General features: G+C 41.7%; 1 protein-coding gene across 1 annotated transcript; it reads left to right on the forward strand.

Moving 5' to 3' along the window:
- On the forward strand, nucleotides 1–8,714 carry inhbab (inhibin subunit beta Ab). Its single transcript, XM_020610586.1, has 2 exons — nucleotides 1–918; nucleotides 7,141–8,714. The coding sequence occupies exons 1-2, from the start codon at nucleotides 528–530 to the stop codon at nucleotides 7,920–7,922; spliced, it is 1,173 nt and encodes a 390-aa protein (XP_020466242.1). The 5' UTR covers nucleotides 1–527; the 3' UTR covers nucleotides 7,923–8,714.
- The last annotated feature ends 13,406 nt before the right edge of the window (nucleotides 8,715–22,120 follow it).

The following is a 22,120-nucleotide window of genomic DNA, read 5'->3' on the forward strand; positions in this document are numbered from 1 at the left end:
TGACCCTTCCTACAGTCAGCTCACAGCACCGGACCATCAGGCCCAGAAAGGACCAGTGCACTAAGAAGTCCAGGTCCAGAGAACCAGTGCTTCATATCTGCAGCATTAATCAGGCCTTAAACCACCAGGAACAGAACAAAAAAATCAGACTGAGGACAAGACATCCATCAATCCGAACTACTACGGGCCAGACTGAGGACCAGATTATTGCACCACCTGAAGCTGGACCAGATGAAGGACCAGACTGAGGAACAGAGCCTCAGCCTTTTCTATGAACTCTGTGAGGATTTTTAACTCAAGTCTTTGTTTCAGTTTTATTCCCTCACTCCTCACCATACATCAAGAAGGCTCTTCTGACTCTGTTATACAGACTCTTCAGTCGGACTCTAATGTGAGGAATTAACCTGCTGAGCTGTTGCTGCCTGTTTCTGCATCAGGACCTGCTGCAATTCTGCTGAGTGTTCTTACTCTCCTGCAGATACACTGTGACTCTACTGACAGACCTTTGGTGTCAGTCAGAGCCAATCATGCCATCTCTGTTTCCTGTGTTCTTCTTCGTGGCCACTGGTTTTCTCATCGACGCCTCTCCAATGGCCTCTCCAGCTCCGGAGGTAAACCTGGCACCCTCCAACTGTCCATCGTGCTCTCTGTCTCAGATGAGGAGGAATGTATCTTTGTCAGGACAGAATGACATGGTGGAAGCAGTGAAACGTCACATTCTCAACATGCTGCACCTGAGCGCCCGACCCAACCTGATGCAGCCGGTTCCTCGAGCAGCGCTGCTCAACGCCATCAAGAAATTGCATGTTGGCCGTGTGGCAGCAGACGGCAGTGTGGAGATTGAGGAGGAGGGCCACAGCACCAGCGCCCTGACACCACCTGAGCCACCATCTGAGATCATCGTCTTTGCAGAGCCAGGTGAGTCCAACAGCCAGTCAGAAACTTCATGCTCTTTTGTAGTATATCAGACTCTACTGAACTCAGACACACACATAACTCTCCTGAATGTAACTGTAAAAATCATAACCTGTAAAATCAGTAGAGTCAAACTCTGAGGTTTACTGACCATCACCTGTAGAACAGATATTTCTCTGTGTGTATTTTCTGTTATTGGCTCATTCACACAAAGTCAAAAAGTTCAAAGTTTGTTTACAGATTTCCACAATCTGTCATCACACAGACTGATTCTGTTGATTCTACTCAGGCTCAGAGTGATGTCCAATTTGTATTTCTATTTGCATCTACTTTTTCTGCACAGTAATACAGGAGGTGAATTCTGACAGACACGTTTATCAGTTGACAGAAAAAAGTTGTTAGAAACGTTCAAAGAACAAGTGGAATTTATCATTTCTCAATGAGGGTTAAGCTTCATTTATTCATCCATTATTCATTCCTTGGTGACATTTGGTCCCACACTGCAGGGACTTGTGTTTGTGGTTTTCAATGTGATTAATGAACCTGAACACACCTGAGCAGCAGGTGTCATACTGCGTGCTGATTGGTAGATTAATGACAAAGGCTGAAGACATACTCAATTCTAAAACCAAAAAGACTTTGTTTCATTTCTGATGACCTGAGTTATCCAGTCTGGGTAACAGATTCACGAATGTGAGATTTTGACATTTATTGTACCGATGATGCAAACTTATAACTGACAATTATTTTATTTCCATCATCATGATGTTGTGATATAAATTATACAACTGCAAAGCTGTACAGGACAGCTCCTTTGCACTTATGCGGAGGGGATTTGTTGGGTTTTCCCTATGTAATAATATTGATAACAGTAAGGTCTAGACCTTACTTTGTAAAGTGTCCTGAGATGACTTTTGTTGTGATTTGGCGCTATACAAATAAAATTTGATTTGATTTGATTTGATTTGATTTATGAGACAGGCCAATGCAACATTTCGCTGGATGATGAGTTGTGTTAAAAACTGAGTTAGTGAACTGGACTCCAGCATTAGTTTTGGCCTCATGTGGAAGACTGATGTATCTGTCCTGCAGTGAACCTCATTTTGGCTTCATTTGAGATTATAGGTTTAACTGCAACATGTAAAATACACCACTAACAATAAAACAAGGTCATTACAGTTTAATAATAATAATAAACTTTATTTCTATAGTGCTCTCCAGCTCCAAGAGCACCAGAGTGCTGTACAGTAAAAACACACAAAACAATAACACTAGCAAAAAACAGGTAGGTGCAAACACAAATACTAACTATGACTAAAATTTAAACAGTAAGACAGGTTAGGTTTCAAGAGCCTGCTTACAAAAGTAAGTTATTAAGGCCGACTTAAAGGCCACTAGCTCACTTTCTGCCCTTAATTCTACCGAAAGAGCATTCCACAGTCTGGGGCCGTAGATAGAAAAAGATTGGTCACCCCATCTTTTGTAGTGGGAGTGCGGCACCGCCAGCGACAAATTATCAGTGGAGCGAAGAGCTCTACGCGGCACATAGACTGACAGCAGGTCAGATAGGTAGGATGGGGCGAGACCACGAATAGCCTTAAAAACAAACAATAGGATCTTACATTTAATTCTAAATTGGATCGGAAGCCAATGAAGTGCACGAAGAATCGAGGAGATATGGGCAAACCTGGGAGCATTGGATAGCAGCTGAGCTGCTGCATTTTGGACCAATTGTAATTTTTGAAGCAAAGTCTGGGGTACTCCTACATACAAGGCATTGCAATAATCTAACCATGAAGTAACAAACGTGTGAATAGCCTTCTCCAGATCTCCATGTCACAAAAAAGGTTTAACCTTCGTTAAGAGTCTTAGCTGAAAAAAAAAACAAGACTTAACCACTGCCCTAATCTGTTTCTCAAAAGTAAAACCACAATCAAAGATTATTCCGAGGTTTTTCAACATGTCAGATAGAGGGAAGACTGAGGTGCAGAGGTTGACTACATCTGGCAGCGGGTCAGAACTAAAAAGAATGTATTCGGTCTTACTCTTGTTCAGATGCAGAAAATTTTGCGCAAGTTATTGCCTAATATCCCGAATGCAATTTTGCAACGAGGTAAGAGCACTGGAGTCAGATAGGAGCAGTGGCATGTAAATCTGGACATCATCAGCGTAAAAGTGGAAATGAATGTTATGGCTAGCTATAATTGCCACAAGGGGTGCACTATATAATGAGAAGAGCAATGGAGCCAGGGTAGAACCTTGAGGAACGCCTGAAGTGAGAGGAGCTATATTAGAGACACACAGAAAATGTTTGATCGGTTAAAAAAGAAGAAAACCAGTTTAAGGCAGTGCCTTTAAGCCCATTGAAATGTTCAAGTCTTGACAAGAGAATAGAATGATATCAAAAGTGTTGAAAGCTGCAGATAGATCCAACAGAATTAATAGCACAGGACATCTGGTATCGAGAGCCATAGTGATATCACTATGAATCTTAAGTAATACTGATTCTGTACTGTGGCGGGGCTTAAAGTTTGATTGAAACTTATCAGCAATATTTGCACAATCTAAGTGTGACTGCAACTGGGTGAATACAATTTTTTCCCGAATTTTGGACAAAAAAGGAAGAAGGGAAATTGGATGAAAAGACAATAATAGAGAGGGATCCAGACTGAGATTAATGAACGTGACCAGGGAGGGACCGAGAACGTCAAAAACCTCCTTGGAAAACCGGGCAGGAAGCGGGTCAAGGGGCGAAGAGACCGGTTTTAAGTGGGCTATGGTCTCTTTTAATTGACATAAAGAAATTGAAGTGAAGGAACTAAGAGTATGTAAAACATGGGATCCAGGCTGAGTATGTGCTGGGGGCTTAGGCATATTATGCCTAAGAGCCCCAACCTTATCCCTAAAATATCTTAGAAATTGGTTGCACAGAACAGGCGAACCCTCGGTGGGTACTGCACCAACTGGATCAACAACATAATGTATAGTTTTAAAAAATACTCTCGGGTTACGATAAACTTTTTGTTGCTATAGTGTTAGACAAGAATTGAGTTTTTGCCTCTTTTACAGCCTCCCGATACGCAAGGAGGCTGACTCTAAAAATATCCAGCGAGACGTGCAATGGGTCTTTTTTTCCATTTGTGCTCGGCTTGCCCGGGTAGTGTCATTTAGCCAAGGAGTAGTCGTGTTGCCAGCTCTTCTCATCCTAAGAGGCGCAACGGAGTCCATGATCCGGGCACAAGTCAAATTCAGTGAGGAGAGAAATACCTCAGGGCACATCGGAGGATTTTGATCCACTGAAGAATAGAATTCAGAGTCTAAAAACGCAGCAGTGAAGTCGGAGGGGGTAGAGGAAGTAATAATCCTGCGATGCAGCCATGGGGCCACCGGTCTGGGCAGCCTTATTGGTAGTGGGACTTCAAAACGAATAAGGAAGTGGTCAGATACGGCTATATTTGCCACATCCTTAATATTAACAGATAGACCCTGAGAAATGACGAGGTCTAATGTGCCCCCCCGTGTGTGAGCGGGACAGACTACTGACTGACAAAGGTCAAAGGAGTCCAACAGAGCATTAAAATCATTTATAAGGTGGTCGGGCGAGGAGTTAGCTTGAAGATTAAAATCCCCACAGATCAACAGACAATCAGCTTGTGAAGTAAAAGCAGCCAAAAACTCTCCAAGTTCATGGATAAAATCCTTTAATTTGGGAGGTCGATAGATGACTGCACATAAAATAGGGCAGTGCAGCGATAAAACAAAAGTTAGAAGCTTGAAGCTAGAAAAGGCCATATAGGGCAGGAGGCGACATTTTAAAGTTGGCTTAAAACAGATGCCAGGCCACCACCTTGACCAGCATGGTGTGGGGAGTTAAAAAATAAATAGTTAGCCGGTAAAAGCTCAGAAAACAGAGAGTTATCCCCTCGTTTGAGCCAAGTTTCTGTGATAAAAAGCATATCCAGATCGTGAGTGGTGATAAGATCATTCAAAATAAAAGTTTTGTTATTGAGTGATCTTACATTAAACAGGGCGAACTGGAGCAAGCCAGGCTGGACCGGGGGGCACACAGTGCGGGACACTGGGTGAAGACTGAAGTGAAGACAACGTCGGGTAGAGCGTCTCACCAAACAAAAATGTGGAAGAGGCGGGTCTGCATCTAGGCCTTCTAGTTGAAGAAAGCGGTAGTTGAAGGTAGAAGACCATCTCGAGTGGACGTAGCCATGCTCCCGGAGGTATCCCATCCCTTGTGACAGGTTCAGAACAGATTTCAGCTTGACGTGCAGTCCTGCTCTCCTGCCGTGTCGTTTTCGCCGAGGCCTAACTCGTGTCGGATGGAACAAGCCTTTAAAGCGTCCTCTGAAAGCAGCCGTGTTTGAAATTCAAACCACTGTCAAACAGACAACTTACATTCCTGAGTTGCCAGATTTTCAACTGATTGTCCAATTGCTAATCAATTGTTGATCAGTCAGGTACTTAATTGGGCTGAATCCGTAGAGTGTATGTGCGAGATCAATGCAGCATCAGTCTCATCTTCAATAGTGAAACAATAAAAGCCTTCACAGTAATTCTTCCATCATAGCTGTACCACTGAAGCCGACACTGATGATGTTTAACTCACCAGTTGGAGATCATTAGCACATCTAAATGCTGGAGAGTAAACCAGCTTTAAACTGTTTTACCTCTTTTAAATCTCAGTTTAATTTCTTTTCATTGAGGTGATGACATGAAAGCACAAAAACTCATTCTTAAGAGTATAAATTCTTATTTAAAGTCATACGAGAGGACTTTTAACTGATCAGTTTTGATGAAGAAACTGTTTCAGAAGAGAAGCTCAAACAGTCACAGCTGTCTCCATAAATGAGAGTGCATGAAATGTACATACAGAGATGCAAGTCAAATTCATACTGAAGAAACAGATCCCAACTGATCATATAACATGTTATCAGAACAGAAGAGGCTCCACACTCAACCGGTTAAAGCCAGTTTCCCCTAGACCCACATGAAACTCAGAGTAGAGACAACACCTCATGTCACACATGCCCTTAATTGTCCTTACTGATGGAGTTCAGTGTTCCTTAAACTCTGACAGAGAAAACAACAACAATAAATTTGAAGTTAAATTTCAGGAAGGTGAAACACTTGATTCATGAAGAGGTTAAACTATTCACCTATTCTTTTGTTAAATCAAACAAAGACATTTGTCATCATATTGTTTAATACAGTAGTGTAGTCACAGAGATTTTCAACATTTTCTTTCCCATCACTTACAGTCTGCTGCCAGACATTAATTTTAATCACTTCAACCTGAGATAAAAGTTTTTATACTTCAGTTATTAAAATTGATGCTGATGATGCTTCTGTAAATGTGAGGCAGCCCATGACCAATCAGTTTCTACACTTGTTTGCTTACATAAATGTACATAATTGCTTTGTGCTATAAATAGTTTCTCTCAAAAAGATCTTTAATTAAAAAGGCCCCTCAAAGGCTCACCGAAATTAGAGGACAGTAACGAGTGGGGTTAGGAGGTGGTGGTGGACATACCGAATAGTCTCGGGCCGTAAATAATCGCATTCAGACAAATGTGGACCTCAGTAATTATTCTGCAGCAGGAGACAAAGGGAGAAACACAGAACAGGATGAGGGTTAGTTGGGAAGGTGGGGGATGGTGGAGGGTTGTCTCCTAGCAGCCTTGTTAACAGCATTCCCTGAAATCAGGCCTTTGCTTTTTACAGTGTATCTGCACATATTGAGTATATTTAGAGGCAGCAACTGTATTCAGGCATATATTGTTCATGGCATTTTCTTTAATTCATTCAAATGGTAGGAAGACAAAAACAGAAGCGGGCAAGGTCCCAGGTTTTTTTCAGTTTGATTATTTGCTTCAGAAACAACAGCAGGTCTCTGACCTCCATGCACCTCCAACAAATTATTTATCAACTTGGACACTGGTGCAATGGTTTACTGTTTAACTTTATTTTAAATTATGCGAAATTCAGAACAATTCACAGTAAAAACAACAAAAGAAAAATGATAAAGACACAAAGTTCTAAACGTTATGCTCCTCATGTTCTTATACGTGAATCTGTAAACAGCCAGTTCAGTGGAAAGGTTCACATAGTGGAGACCAGTACAGTCCAATAGAAGCCATTATAGTCCAATGAAGACCAGTACAGTCCAGTAGAATCCAGTGCGGTCCAGTGTGCTAACTGTGCTCTCTGCTGCAGGTAACTCTCCAAACATGGTAACCTTTGACATTTCAAAGGAAGTTGGCGACTCATCAGTGGTGGAACAGGCAAATGTCTGGATCTTCCTGAAGATGTCAAAAGGAAACCGAGTGAAGGGCAAGGTAATGTTGCGGCTGCTGCAGCTTCATTATGAACATGAAGAAGAGTGTATTTCAGAGAAGCTGGTGGACACTCGTCGCAGTGGCTGGCACACTCTCACCATCCCTCACAATGTTCAGACTCTGCTGGATGTCAGCAGCAGCTCACTCAGCCTGAGGGTTTCCTGTCCACTGTGTGGCGAGGCTGGAGCTTTTCCGGTCCTGACACCTGTCAACGGCAAGCTAGCCACAGGCAGAGAACAGTCTCACCGGCCATTCCTTGTGGTGGTGCTGCGCACTCGAGAGGACCCAATGCAGCGACGAGTCAAGCGAGGTCTGGAGTGTGACGGTAAAATGCGAGTCTGCTGCAAACGACAGTTTTATGTGAACTTTAAAGATATTGGCTGGAACGATTGGATTATTGCCCCTTCTGGTTACCATGCCAACTACTGTGAAGGTGACTGTCCAAACCACATGGTGAGCCTCAGTGGTTCATCCCTCTCCTTCCATTCAACAGTCATCAATCATTATCGCATGAGGGGCTACAGCCCCTTTCAAAACATCAAGTCATGCTGCGTGCCAACGAGGTTACGTGCCATGTCAATGCTCTATTACAACGAAGAGCAGAAAATCATCAAGAAAGATATCCAGAACATGATTGTGGAGGAGTGTGGCTGTTCGTAAACACTCTTAAAGACACCAGAAATACTTTGAAAAAACTGCTCCTGCAGTAAAAACATCAGATCAGCACTTCCCCAAACAGTAAAGTGTTTATGTTTAGTGACAAAGCATTGTATTTCTTAATGGGAGAGACTCTTTTCCACATTGGAATGATCTGAGAATACTATGCAACAGATCTTGCAAAGTAATCCTTTATATGTCTACATTTATGTGTTTGTCATTTTCTATTGTTCGAATATTGTTTTCTATTATAGAAAACATGAGTCACTTTTGATATGTTCTGTTTACTGAAGGTTCAACTTGCATAAAATTCCTGCCACTAAAAAATCTTGGGAAAAAAATTTTGCTCGACCATCCGCTGGAACCAAATAGTACTTATATAAACATTCTTGGAAGTGTTGTCTCAACATCAAAGTCTGAGCTGAGAAGATTCAGAAGAAAGCCAAAGAGAGATGAAGATGAAAGTGGTTATTTTGGCTGAAATATCAATGAGCTGTGGGTAAATCAACTAGACAAGGTTTCACTTAACAAGTAGGGGTAAGTTAACTAAATGTGATGTTAACAAGCTGTGAGTATATTAACCAGATGTAGTTGCATTTAAGTGTAATTGCCTAAATAATGTATTTTGAACAAGCTGTGAGTAAATTAGGCTGTGTTAGTTAACAATGTGAGATGAACATGGTAATTAAAGTAACATCTAAATTAAACTGGTGAAACAAAAACAGCAGCAGGAACATTCATCATGTTTTCTTTCATTGCTAAAATCCAATGTTACTGCTACCTTTATAATTTATTTTGTTTTTTCTTTTGCTTCATCATTAAACAGTTTGTCAAAATGTTACCATTTAGTCTATTTTTAATGCATAAAGAGATTTCTAAACACCTGGGGCCTCATTTATTAAATGACTTAGAAACACCTCGACATCTGTGCTTAAAATGTACACAACAGTACCGGGACACAGAAGGGAGTACTGGTAAATGGTAAACAACTTCCCTTTAAGGCAAGGCACCTTCTTTCTTCATCACTTTTTATACACAAGAGCAAATCAAAGTATTTTACTTTAAGGTGCTTCAGTAGCACACACACTACATCACCAACATGGATTCAAGGAAGAACAACAGATAACGTGGTGCAAGTCCTAATTAGGGAAGTAGTAATTATATTTAATGAAGGAATATCATAAGACACCGGCTGGGAATAACCAAAAGGAGTCAATGTCCTGGGCACATCCCAGTTTCCTTAATTGCATCCACGCTTCCCTCACTTGTGCCTTAGTCACACCTATGTAAAGTAAGAGGAAACTATTTTAGAGATGTCACTTCTTTTCAGATCTGTGCATTGGTGCTTTTGCTTTATTTTGTGTAAAGCACTTTGGTCGATTTGTAGTTGTGTTTAAGTGCTATATAAATAAGTGCTGATTTGATTTTAATGACACTATTTAACAAGCGGCATGGGCAAATGGAACACAGCTTCTATGTCAGCATCAGTGAATGCGTGATCATCCTTGTGATCTGGTAAATAAAACCGTGAATACACACTCATCAGAATTACCTGGTTTCACCTAGCTGCACCTCTTCAAACTGTCGTAGCCTTTATGAAATATATTAAGTCATGATGCACTTACCACAATAGGTCTAGCCTTGCTTTGTCTTGTTATCCTGGATTTCTTAATTATGCTTCTGTGAAACAACCCTTGGTAGCAAGAATACTGGGGCTGAGAAGCACTAAGGCAAACACAGACAACCTAGTAATGAACAGACACAACTGACAAGGGAACTAAAGTGAGTGGATACACCTGTGGTGAGTGAAGCTGAAGAAAATCCCAAAATAACTGGAGACTGGATGTGGGTTGACATTTGCTAAAAAAAAGTCCAGAAAGAACAGATCAGAGAAAAACATGGGGTGAAGACAAAACCAGGACCGGATTCGCTGAGAGACAACAGCTGAGCTGTAAATGGCAAAATAAAACTAGTTACCACATTGTGCTGCGATGTGAAAATTCATTGTTGCACTTGACATCACGTCATCATTTCTGCCTCAATTAATGAATCAAGCCGGGGTGTTTGCTGAAAACACTGATGCTGAACCTTGACCCTCTGTTGCACTGCACACACAGATAGATTCTCATTTGCATGTGACATTAATACAGGCGATTGTTCCAACAAAATTTGTATTATGTCTAGATGTGACTGGGCCAATATACAGGCCTGGGTAACCCAGACACAGTTAAAAAGATTTAGTGTAGAGTCAAGTCAAGAGTCAAGTGTCAAGAATCTTTATTGTCATTATACATAGCACAACGAAATTTTTTCCGGCAGCTCTTGACTTAAAAGACAGACATATTATTTACATAACACACAATTGTATAAGTCTATAAATCTATCCCAATCCCAAAGAATATTGTCCCTCCTGAATAAAGGTATCTATCTATCTACTACTCATACACCAGAAAACTGACCCAACCCTAACTACCTGAGCAACACAATAAATATGAGATAAATTTAAGTAAGCTTCTTGACATAAGAAAACATGCTAGGCAAAGTGCCAGTGGCTATTGCTCCTACAAAGAGTAAAACCACATTCAATAAAAACAAAAAGATTCAAAACAAAACAAAAGCTGCTGAAAATTACCTTGGCTGCTTCATGCACTGTGGCATCTTAACACAACATATGCCAGTTCCTACAGGATAGCACTTGAATCAGTTGTCAGCCATGGAGAAGCACCCCTGCAATGTATAAAGATTTTAACTGAATAAACATTTTGCGCAGCAACAAATCTAACATGCAGTCAATTAGAAAACACACCTCAGAGGAAAGTAGGACACAGGTCAACAACAGAGGGAAATCAGACTTCACTCTGAAATATTCACTGCAGCGACCAGCAGTAACTACTCATCGCAGCAGCTTCCGGGGGGTGGTATGTATGTCTGTGATTAACACAACAAATGCATATATACATGATATATGCATGGCCAACCCACCGGTTACATAGACAAATGTGTTTCTGCTGCCTAACATTGATGAAGCTGAAAAATCAACTGGACTAGGTTTTTAGGTCAAAGACATTTCACCTCTCATCCAAGAGGCTTCATCAGGTCAGTAAAAACATTGCAGTAGTATGACCACTGAATGTTGTTTTGTCTTTTAAAACTAACTTTATTTTGTGCATTGCCTATTTGAGCAGGACATGTGTTCATAACAGATATATTCTTTCTCATCTTTACATCAAGAGAATCTGTGTTTTGTCCACAGCAATTTACAGTCTAGAAAAACACCAAGAAGCTTCGTTCCCTCTACCTGCTCAATACATACATCTTTCAATGTCAAATTCAGTTGCAGTTTAGAATACAGAGAATAGTTAGTACCAAATAAAAAGCCTGGTTAGAGTGATTTCATCAACTGTATAAGCATATGTATATATAGTTGTATCATCTGCATACAGAGCTACACAGGCTTTTTCAAAAACAAGTTCTAAATGATAAGTAAAAATAGTAAAAAGTAATGCACCATAGGTTTGCTCAGCACAGGTAATAAACTAATTGGTTGACACATCGAGCCAGTAAGGTTCCCTGGTATTTTTAGGTAATTGGATGATGTTAGCTTCTCTCCAGGTTTGAGGAAAAACATTATTTATCAATCAAATTTATTTGGTCAAATATGTTACACACACACAAGGAATTTTTTTTCAGTACAGAACTGAGGCAGCCATCTGCGGCACCAACTCATACCGATGGCTTTAACCACTGGGGGCAACTTGGGGGTTCAGTGCCTTGCCCAAGGACACTTTGACATGTGGACTGCAGGCACCAAGATTCAAACCTCCAACCCTCTGGTTGGGAGACGACTGCTCTACCCACTGAACCACAGTTGTCCCAAATGTGCAGATGTGATGTGCAGATTGCAGATATGACAAACAGGAGTGGCAATATGGTCTGCTACCATCCTCAAAAGCTTTCTATCAGTGTTAAGCACTAGCAAAAAAACAACATTGCAAATTAGCAAATTTTATTCTTGGGCAAAGGCAGTAAACCCAACACCCCCACCCCATGACCCTCTTCAGGATAAGTGGAATAGATAATGGCTGGATCATTCTGCAAGTGCCACTCTCAGGACCAACACTTTCGGCTCCACTACTGTTGGCACTCTAAGAAAAGACTAATCATCAGGATGTCGTTCATTCATAAACCTTCAGCTTGTAGGTGGAACTAATAGGACTTCACACTTTTATTACACTCAGTTGTCAGTTAATGTTGAAAGTTCATTTCAGAATAAGCACCAAGATGAAATGTTCAGAATAAATCTGAAAGTGAGAACAGCAAGTCTTTGTCTGATGATATTTCTGCTGCAGATAAGGAGCTGTTTTCTTTGTGATTTTATCTTCACTGACTCTTGTAGGTCTGTTTGAAGTCAGCCAGTCTTTGTCTGTTCTAGTAATTGTATTTTCAGAGATCTGGATCATGTCTGGGCTCTGCTCTGCTTTCACACATCCACAAAGGCATTCAGAGTGATGCAGAAACCTGACACTCAGCTTTTTGTTTGTAGGTAAAAACTGGAGCGATGGCCGGCAGACTGAGAGGCTCCTCCATTTCGTCCTCTGTCCTGCTCTGCCTTCTGATTGGCTACAGGAGCTAGACCAGGCCACTAGTGATGTTCGTAAAGTTAAACTTTAGCAGGCCAAGTAAAAGCGCAGCAGCCAGAACCGGCTGGCACGGAGACACGAGAGGACTTTTTGTTGCTGACCTACAAACTCATCACTGAGTCCATGAGTTGATTTAAGAAACACAAAGACGAAGACAAACACAAAGCCCTCTCAGAGCACATTATGTTAACAGAAACACTTCCTGAAGACAGAATGAAATACATAAAGCATTTATCAAAACTGATCTCAGAGCTGCATTTGGGAGAAAAAACAGCTGTCTTTATTTAAATCAGTGTTCAAAACTCATTAAACCACAAAAGACCTTAACCTTTGACTGTTTGAGGTCAGGCTGGTGACTGACTGGTGACCTGCCCAGGTGTACTCTACCTGGGGACAGACTTCAGTGGTTACCAGATAATCAGCGTTGTTGTCAGTAAAACTCTTTGCCTAGAAAATGTTGATAAAACTGCAGGTGGAGATCAGTTTCAAGTCAGAGAGTGCTGGTTGAATGGCAACTTAAAAGTTACTCATATCTGTAAAAAAAATACTTGTCCACATTCACTCACTTTGTCATAGTGAGTGACCAGTAAAGATGGTGGAAGGACAAAAAGGAAAATTTCAGTGTGTGGAAAGAAATATACAGTTCAGACAGTCCATAGGGTCAAAATGTCACCACCTGGTCCTTTCTCTACCCCGTACTGTCCCTGTCTTATACCCAGCCCTTCTGTTCCTGCTCATACTAGCTGCTCCACCCAGCTCTGCCCACACTTACCTTTTTTCTATTAGTGCAATCACACAGTCAGTATTTAAAGCTGCATTAACTAAAATTAACAGCAGCACAAACTCTGACAAATCTAGTAAAAACATATCTAGAAGTGTGATCTCCCTGCTGTCCTAACCACCCACCCCACTCTGCTGTGTTCAAACCTTGTGTTTATTACCTGCCTTCTGTAGCCACTGATAAAGAACAAGGCATGTTTAAAATAGAGAGCATTAAATGCATCTAAAGGATTACAGTTTGACATGGATGTAGTAGGCAGTTGTAGTAAGCGAGGTCTGAACTTAAAGTTCAAACTCCCAAGGAAGGGGGAAATAGTAATTTCAACATGTAGCTGGAACAGCGACGTCCTGTTTTCCTGAGCCTGCCTGTTTGTTAACAAACTGTTTTGGCCCCCTGACCATGGCTTAGCCTGAAGCCCCATGCTGACCTGTCACTCTACCCCACTTACTATGCACCTGTTGGTGTTTCATTTTATAACCACTGGTATCCTTTATCTCAGCACTCTTGAAAAGACTGTTAACCTTTCATAGGGAATTACTTATCTATGTGTGCCATTTTGCAAAGTGCGTTACCTGAATTTGCCATTTTGTTTAAGGAAATATTTACTGTCATTGCCTGGTCCATTCTGTTTATGCATGCACATGCACGCCCTAACCCTGCCCCTTTCCCTTACTCTAGCATATGTGCAGAATAGATCAGACATAACACAAAAACTGGTTTCAGATAGCCACACTCACACCAATTGTGTGGGACTGTAACTGACTTGTTAACCCATCCTTATACATCTCAATTATTGTGTTTTACTGATTATTATTAGTCGTTGTATTAGTGTCTGTATTGTGTGCACAGCTTTTTTCACTGGAGATAAAGTTATTGAACTGAAACGTTTTTCCAATCCTGCAGTGGCTTCAAATATGTATCATCTTTATGATCACCACCTCTGACCTTTAAATCTGAGGTTAAAAAATTACATATGTTTCAACACAGATATCAGTGTGTGTGTGTGTGTGTGTGTGTGTGTGTGAACGAAGGTGAACCTCACCTGAGACCAGCTCCTCAAACACAGAGTTCACTACAGGTCGGACTTAAAACCAAACCAGTGTGTTCAGAGAGACCCTGACCAGCTGATGAGCAAACAGAGTTTGTCCACCTTCACTGCAGCCGGACACATTCAAACACTGAAGCAGTGTTTGTACAACACACATCTGAAACACGGAGCTGGTTTGACTGGGAGAGAGAGACTGCACTGGTGTCGTGTCTTTACACTACCCTGCTGTAACCCGGCACTTCCATTAAACCTTCAATGTGAAGTTGTTTATCTCTCAGTCTCAAATATGTGTAAGAACAGGGTGACAACAATATGTAGCCTTATTATTGTTAATGTGTCTGCTCTTTTCTGTTGTTCATTAACATTTTTTGTTATTAAATAAAATATCAGTCATGGAGGATTTGATGGGTTTTTCTCTGAGGGGTGCTGAAATTTAATTCACAGAACATGGCTCCAAAGCAGACGCACTGTAGTGGAAGCAAACACAGAACTCGTGATGAGTGTTACTCAGTGCAACATGCTTTGGTAGGTTCCTATAATGGAAAAACCCCTTTAGACTCCACACCACGCTGCTGCTAAAAGACGTTTTACCCGCATTCAGCTCATCCATATTAGATCTGACTGGGTCCAGTGTGAGTTCAGGAGGCAGAGACACCCTCTCTACCTTTAAGATTAGACTTAAGACTTTCCTTTTTGATAAAGCTTATAGTTAGGGTTGGATCAGGTGACCCTGAACCTTCCCTTAGTTATGCTGCTATAGGCCTAGACTGCTGGGGGGCCCATGATGCTCTGAGTTCCTCTCCTCTCCTCCCTCCCCCTCTCTCTATGCTTCTACTGTATATGCCACCATTACACGTCACTAACTTTGTGTCTCCTCCCTCCCATAGTGTGTCCCCTCTCTCTCCCTGTACCTTTCTGCAGGTAGCCCTAGCTCTGGAGCTCTATGTTTCTGATGAGCAGTCACCGGCCACATCAACCTGACCAGTGTTTGATTGTTTGTTGTGTCCTGTTACTTTTCTTCTTCTCTCTCTCCTCTTGCCACTCATCCCAACTGGTCGAGGCAGAAGGCCGCCCACCAAGAGCCAGTGTCTGTCGGAGGTTTCTTTCATTAAAGGGAGTTTTTCCTCCCCACTGTCACCAAGTGCTTGCTCAAGGGGGATTTGTTGACTTTTTCCTCAATAATAACAACAATAATAATGTCTAGACCTCATTATGTACCTGATATGATTATTCTTATGATTTGGTGCTATACAAATAAAATGGAACTAAATTGAATTTCTATCTCTGTGAGCCTGTGAATATACCAGAAAGCCACTGTTGTATTTATTTTGCTTTACTTTGGTTTGTCTGCCTCTTGTTTGCTATATATTTACCTGTGGATCTGGTTACATGTTTAGTTGCATTGTTATGAATCAGCCACATTACCTCTATATGAACCATGTAACTATTACGGTCATCTTTTTGTTGTATTCCTGTTTTTTCTTTACTTTTCTGTTTTGTTTTCCTTCTTCAGTTTTATTTGGTGTTCTGTTCAGTTGTTTTGTACATGTTTAGTTCTGAAAAAGAAAAGTAATATACATTTTATAGTCTACCACACAGACTTTGTGAAATTGTTCTTTAAAGTGCTTCATCCAAAAAAGCAATGAGAAGCCTTGGTCTCCTGTGACATCACAGTGAAGCACAGGTTTATTTTTACAGGTTAAGTGTTTTTGATGAAACATCTGAAGTGCTGACGGAGGCAGCGATGGTGTGAACGTGCAGACGGACTGCGAGGAGGGAAGACGTCCAGAGAAACGTGATGAGAGGTGGAGGATCGTCATGTGAGTCAAACTGGAGGATCTATTTTTTGTGTGTGGGCTGGCTGCAGGACACGTCAGTACTGTTAGCTGAGGGAAGGCCTGATAACCTCGACACCACCTCCACCACAAACTGCGACTCCATCACTGAGCACAGACTCACTGCTGCTATTCAAAGACAATCACCCCCACAGTTTCACTCACACTCTGTTGCTGCTAAATTAGGCCATAGTTCATCTGGTCCTGACAGTAAACACGGAACTCACACAGTCACCACAACTGTTTCCTCTGGGAACAAATTCTGGCACCAATTTCTCTTGAAAATCAACACAGTGTCTTTCAACACAGTTCATTGGAACCAATAAATCTACAAAATGAACACAATAATATAATTTATTCCAAAAGACTTCTTGAAATAAATCTATCATGAAAGCAGGTGAAATAATTTCAGTAAAATTACTACAGACGTAATACTGTGGACTTTAGAAGTGAAATAAATCAAATTAAATGAATAAAAATGTCATTATTCCACCTGTTGAAGTGAAACTCTCAGGTAATTTCACAGGTTAATAATTCTGGTGTATTTTATATACTGTTCACAGAGGTTTAATTTCACCAAGCGGATTAATTAGTCTTTGCGATAATAACAGATTCTGTCACAGGTTCAAATCCTGTTGCTCTTCACTTGACATTCACCTGTCCACACACCTGTTCCTCGTCATCTTATCAGCTACACAGTAAATTAACTGACTCCCTCTCCTTATTGGTTTAGCCTCAGTGGTCCAGCTTGGCTTCCTGTCTTCCTGATGTTACCATTTCCAGTTAGTTCCTGTTCGCCTGCTGGACCTGGCCATCGACACTGATGTCCTACCTTCTGCTGAAGTGGTTTCTGCCTTTTGATCTTATCTGCCTTGACAGATAGTAGAACCCTTATACACAGTTCAGAAGTCAGACACACCACCAGGAACGAGTGCTTCAGGACTAGGTATGGATTTACAAGGACTAGTCACAGAGGTCTCTCCTTTCTGATCACATCTGAATGTTTTCATTCAGATGGCCAGAATCTTTTTTCTCACTTTATTTTGGCTTCAGCAGCGAGTCAGTTTGTTCAGACGCCCACGGAGCAGAGTGACAGATGACTCATCTTCATCAGGAGGAGGAGAGCAGCCTGATTTAAACTGCAGATTTTCTACCATAAATCTTTTTTAAACTCGGGAGAATACTCCTTTAATCAGCTGTGGTGGGGTGGTGATCCTCCCCAAAAAATAAACAAATAAATAGATAAAAACAAGAAAAGCAAAGTTGTAAACACAACATGAAACCGCACATCACACTTCACCACACTTCTGCACAAGAGTCAGGTTGCTCAGTTTTGAGGAAAACCCTGCTCAATGTTATGAACAAGATTAAACTGGTCACATTTAATTAGTTACTCTGTGTGTGTGTGTCATCATTAAAGGAAAATTTCTAACACTGAAACAGAGACAATTTCCTAACCTAGGTCGCCTTTGTAGTACACACGTACCATTATTTTCGAAATCTGTGCCTTACAGGCAGAGGCAGCTGAGAGAAAGTTTGCATATTTCCCTGACACTCCAAAGCAGAAAGTTCTACAACAACTAGAATGCACTGCATGTGATGCAAAAGACCTCTCCTTCATGGGTTCTTTCAACAGAGCTCCAGTTTTATGATTATGGAGAATTTGTTTCTCAGGCTAGCCACTGTTTTAGCCAACAGGTTAAGACTCACAAACATTATAACCCTGCCTTTTTACAAGTTTCACTCACTGGGGAGTCCGGTTGTATTGTACCAGTGTGTAAGGATCACAAAAACAAACGCATCCTGGAGTGAGATTTGCAGATCATTGTAAATTTACCAAGAGTTGCAAAAAAGCCAGAACACTGAATGCACCGCAGCAGACAAAAACCATTGCATTTACAAAAAGAAGACGAAAATCAAAAGAGCAGTGTGAAGATACATTGGACAACTACAGCGCTGCTTGTACATAACCCACTGAAAACAAAACCGGTTTTCACAACGTCAGTCCTGACACAACAAACTGGAGCCGATCACTTGTACAGCTCATGTTGTGTACATAGATTCTTGGACAGTAAAGAAAAAAAGCAACCTAAAGTACTAACAAAAAATCAACTCCAATATAGGGCAAACGCAAAGTCAAAATCAGAACAATTCAAGCAAAAAATCATAAAATGAAACTAGAGGTGGCCCCAAATGGGCAGCCAGGGAACGGGAATAAAAGACCAGAGGGTCCAAGTGAGAAGCTGTTGACCAAGGGGACAGGAAGTCCCGAAGGTTCAGTTGGGCCCCCATTAAACCAAACAAGGAGCCGGGGGCACCACGTGGAAGCCAGCATTAAAGGGAGGGCCACTCCAGAGGGCAGATGAGGCTGCTACAGTATCTGAGGCTAAGGCAGAATTCCTCCAGAGAGTGAGTAGACTGGGCGTCAGCCAGCGAGGTTAACACAGAGATAGGTGTGGGGTCAGCAGTGCCAGCCAACTCACTGGCAGGCTCAGGTACAGGAGAAGGGGTATTGTCATCATCAGACCCCTGAGGAGCAGGTAGTAGGAAGTTGTCATTAACCCACTGGGGAACAGAACCAATGGTAAGGACATCCTTGTTGACCCACTACAGAACAGGAACTGTGATGTCATCATCATCATCAACCCACTTGGAAACAGGAAAAGAAGTGGTGGCATCACACTCGACCCACTGGAGAGCAGGAACAGAGGCAGTACGTCTCCCTCAACCCACCAGGAAGCAGGAACTAAGGCACTGGCATCGAGGTCATCAACCCACCAGGGAACAGGACCAGAGGCAGTGGCGTCATCCTCAACCCACCTGGGAACAGGACCGGAGGCAGTGGCATCGAGGTCGTCCACCCACATGGGAACAGGACCAGAAGCAGTGGCATAACCCTGGACCCACCTGGGAACAGGACCAGAGGCAGTGGCATCACCCTCGACCACCCACCCGGGAACAGGACCAGAGGCATCGAGGTCACCCTGGACCCACCTGGGAACAGGACCAGAGGCAGCAGCGTCAAGGTTATTAAGCCACCAGGGAACGGAAGCAGAGGTGGTGGAATCAGCCTCAACCCACAGGAGGAACAGGTGCTTCATCTAAGCCACAGGCAGAAACAGGAACTGGCATGGCACTGGTGAACCCCCAGTACCAACCTGTTCCATGTCGTTCAGGTGTTTCATGGTGGACACAGGAACACAGGTTTCATTATTCATCCAGTTCATTATAAATGTATAACCTGAACAAACTCCAGCTGCTGCGAACAGTTTGTATCTGAACTTCTTCATTTTTATCATGTCCACGGTGTCTGGTTCAGCATCATATTTACAACATATTTGTGAAGAGTTGTGTACTGCTGCTCTGGACTACTTATTTACAGGCACAGTGGTCAGGTTAGGGTTCCAGAATGTTGTGCAAACAATTTGTGACTCAAGTGTTTCCTTTGCCAATCTGTGCTGATAGAAATCTTACATTTCTGGTTGTTTTATGCATTAAATGCACTGATTTATTGAGTAAACTGATGAAAAGGAGCTGTGTGATTATGTCACGTAAACATTTCTCCTCTCTCTGTGTGAGTGTGTGTAAAGTTTATTATGAGACACTTCTTGCTGACTTTGGATCAATGTGATGGTTTTTATCAGCACAAAGATGACCTCTGACCCCTGATCGATCAGCTGGTGATCCAAACTTCAGGGCTTTAGGGCTCTTATTTTGTTAAACAGCAGCCAGTATAATCACCTTCCGGTTTCATGTATAAGCTTTGTTAAAGGTCACATACTATGCAAAACATGTTGCATAGATTCTGATCAGTTGTTGGTTGCACAAATGAGCACAAAAGTGTCTATCTACTTCCATCCTCAGTACTAGAAAAGACACAGTGGCTATCATATATTTATTGTGGAAATGTTCCTAAAGTATCCCTAAAATGTTGTATGTTATGTGCTAATCATTTCACATTGGAGTGCTTTCTCACTAAGGAAAGTGAAGCACAAACTATGAAATCATTTCTAGAATGAAACCTTTTCATTTATTTCCCAGATGTTACTGAGAAATTGTGTAAAAATGACAATGTTTCCAAAAATAATAAGACCACTTTATATTATGTAATATATAAGAAAGTAAAGTTTTAATTTGTAAGGAGCTCTTTTTAAATGGAAACTACAGCAGCGCCCCGCAGAGGGCAAGCTAATCCATTACAGCTTCAGACTGATTACTTCTGTGTCAATAAAGTAATTTATTAAACTATACATTGTAAATATGTTTGACAAAACTCATGTGGCCTGTTGAAAAACAAAATGTTCAATATAAGATTTCTACAGTTTACAGACTTATCGAGTCTATCATCAAGTCTGTTCTCTGTTCTGGCTCAGCAACCAAACAGGACAAGTACAGATTTCAGCAGACAGTCAGGTCTGCAGAAAAGGTCATTGGTGTGAGCCTGTCCTCCATGGAGGACCGGTACACCTCACGGGTCAAAAGGAGGGTGGAGAGGATCACTGCAGACCCTTCACACCCTGGACACAATCCGTTTGAGCTCCTCCCCTCTGGATGGCGTTACAGGTCGCTGTGCACCAAGACAACCAGGCACAGGGACAGTTTCTTACACTGGACACTTAACTGACGACAGTATGACTGGACAACATCCCTCAGTGAAATACCTGTAAATATAACTCATACAGATTCGTACAGGTCTCTAGTTTTAAGTACTCTATTTTTATCGTATCTCATTTCAAAATGAGCATTCCTCATCTGTCTGCATTGTTTACCGTCTGTTTATACTGCTTATTTTGCATTGTTTGCACTGTTTGTTGCTTAATACTGCTTATTTTGTTCTCTTACACAGCCTTATGCTGGTTTACTGTTTACTTTCCCCTTACATGGGAATATGTACATACACACTGAGACCGATTTACCAGAGTCAAATTCCTTGTGTGTCTGACACACCTGGCCAATAAAGCAGATTCTGATTATAGTCTTGGCTTCATGATTTGTACAGATTTCAGTTGGTTTCAACATTATACCTAAATGTGACAGTTAGCACAGAAAACAGTCAATAAACTGAAATGTTTTAAAACTGAACTTTAAAATAAACTCACCTGTTTTCGCATCTTTCAGTTGAACTTCAGGATGAAGATTTTAAAAGGAAAACAAATGTGTCAGTCACCACTCAAATCATGCTCACCATGATTCAATACATCAATAACTCTGATTAACTAAAGTGATAAACAAGTTTGTTTGAATCATACAAACAACTAGAGACTGAAACACCTGCTGATAACAAAGTCAAATTCAAACAAAATATGATTATTCTACTATAGAACTCTGACACTGATCAGGCCTTCAGTCACACAACAGAGCCACCTGTGATCAGTAGCCTGCTGGAGGTTGTAGTCAACTTCACCTGACCTGACCCAGTCTGATCTGGTTCTCGAGAGAGAAAAAAAAACATGTTACAGAGACAACGGTCACACTTATTCTCCATTTTTTTTATTAAATAGATTATTTATTATGCCGGTATATCTGCTATGTTTCGTTTGTTTACATAGGTGTTGTATTCACACACGGTTGTTAATAAAATAGGCGTCAAAACTAAATTCAGTGACTCCGACGGCCGGTAGGCGGGGCTGCAGTCTGCAGGAGTGGGCGCGTGCGTTTCCGTTTCCGGTTCCGTGTTTTGTTGTTATGGTGGTCTTACAAGAATCGAAACCACTGGGTCAGTTCTGCATTTTTAATCTGTTCAGATGTACCGAGCTCCGTTCAGACCTCAGCGGAGCCCTGGAGCTCCGCGGTCGCCTGGAAGGTTCACGTCCCCGGCGTCCTGCTGGGGTTTTTCTGGAGCTCACTCCCCGAACGGAGGCTCAGGGCAACGCAGAGGCTCCCCCCGAGGCTGCACT

The sequence above is a fragment of the Monopterus albus genome, unplaced genomic scaffold (genome assembly GCF_001952655.1).
Source record: "Monopterus albus unplaced genomic scaffold, M_albus_1.0 scaffold105.1, whole genome shotgun sequence".
Taxonomy (NCBI): domain Eukaryota; kingdom Metazoa; phylum Chordata; class Actinopteri; order Synbranchiformes; family Synbranchidae; genus Monopterus; species Monopterus albus.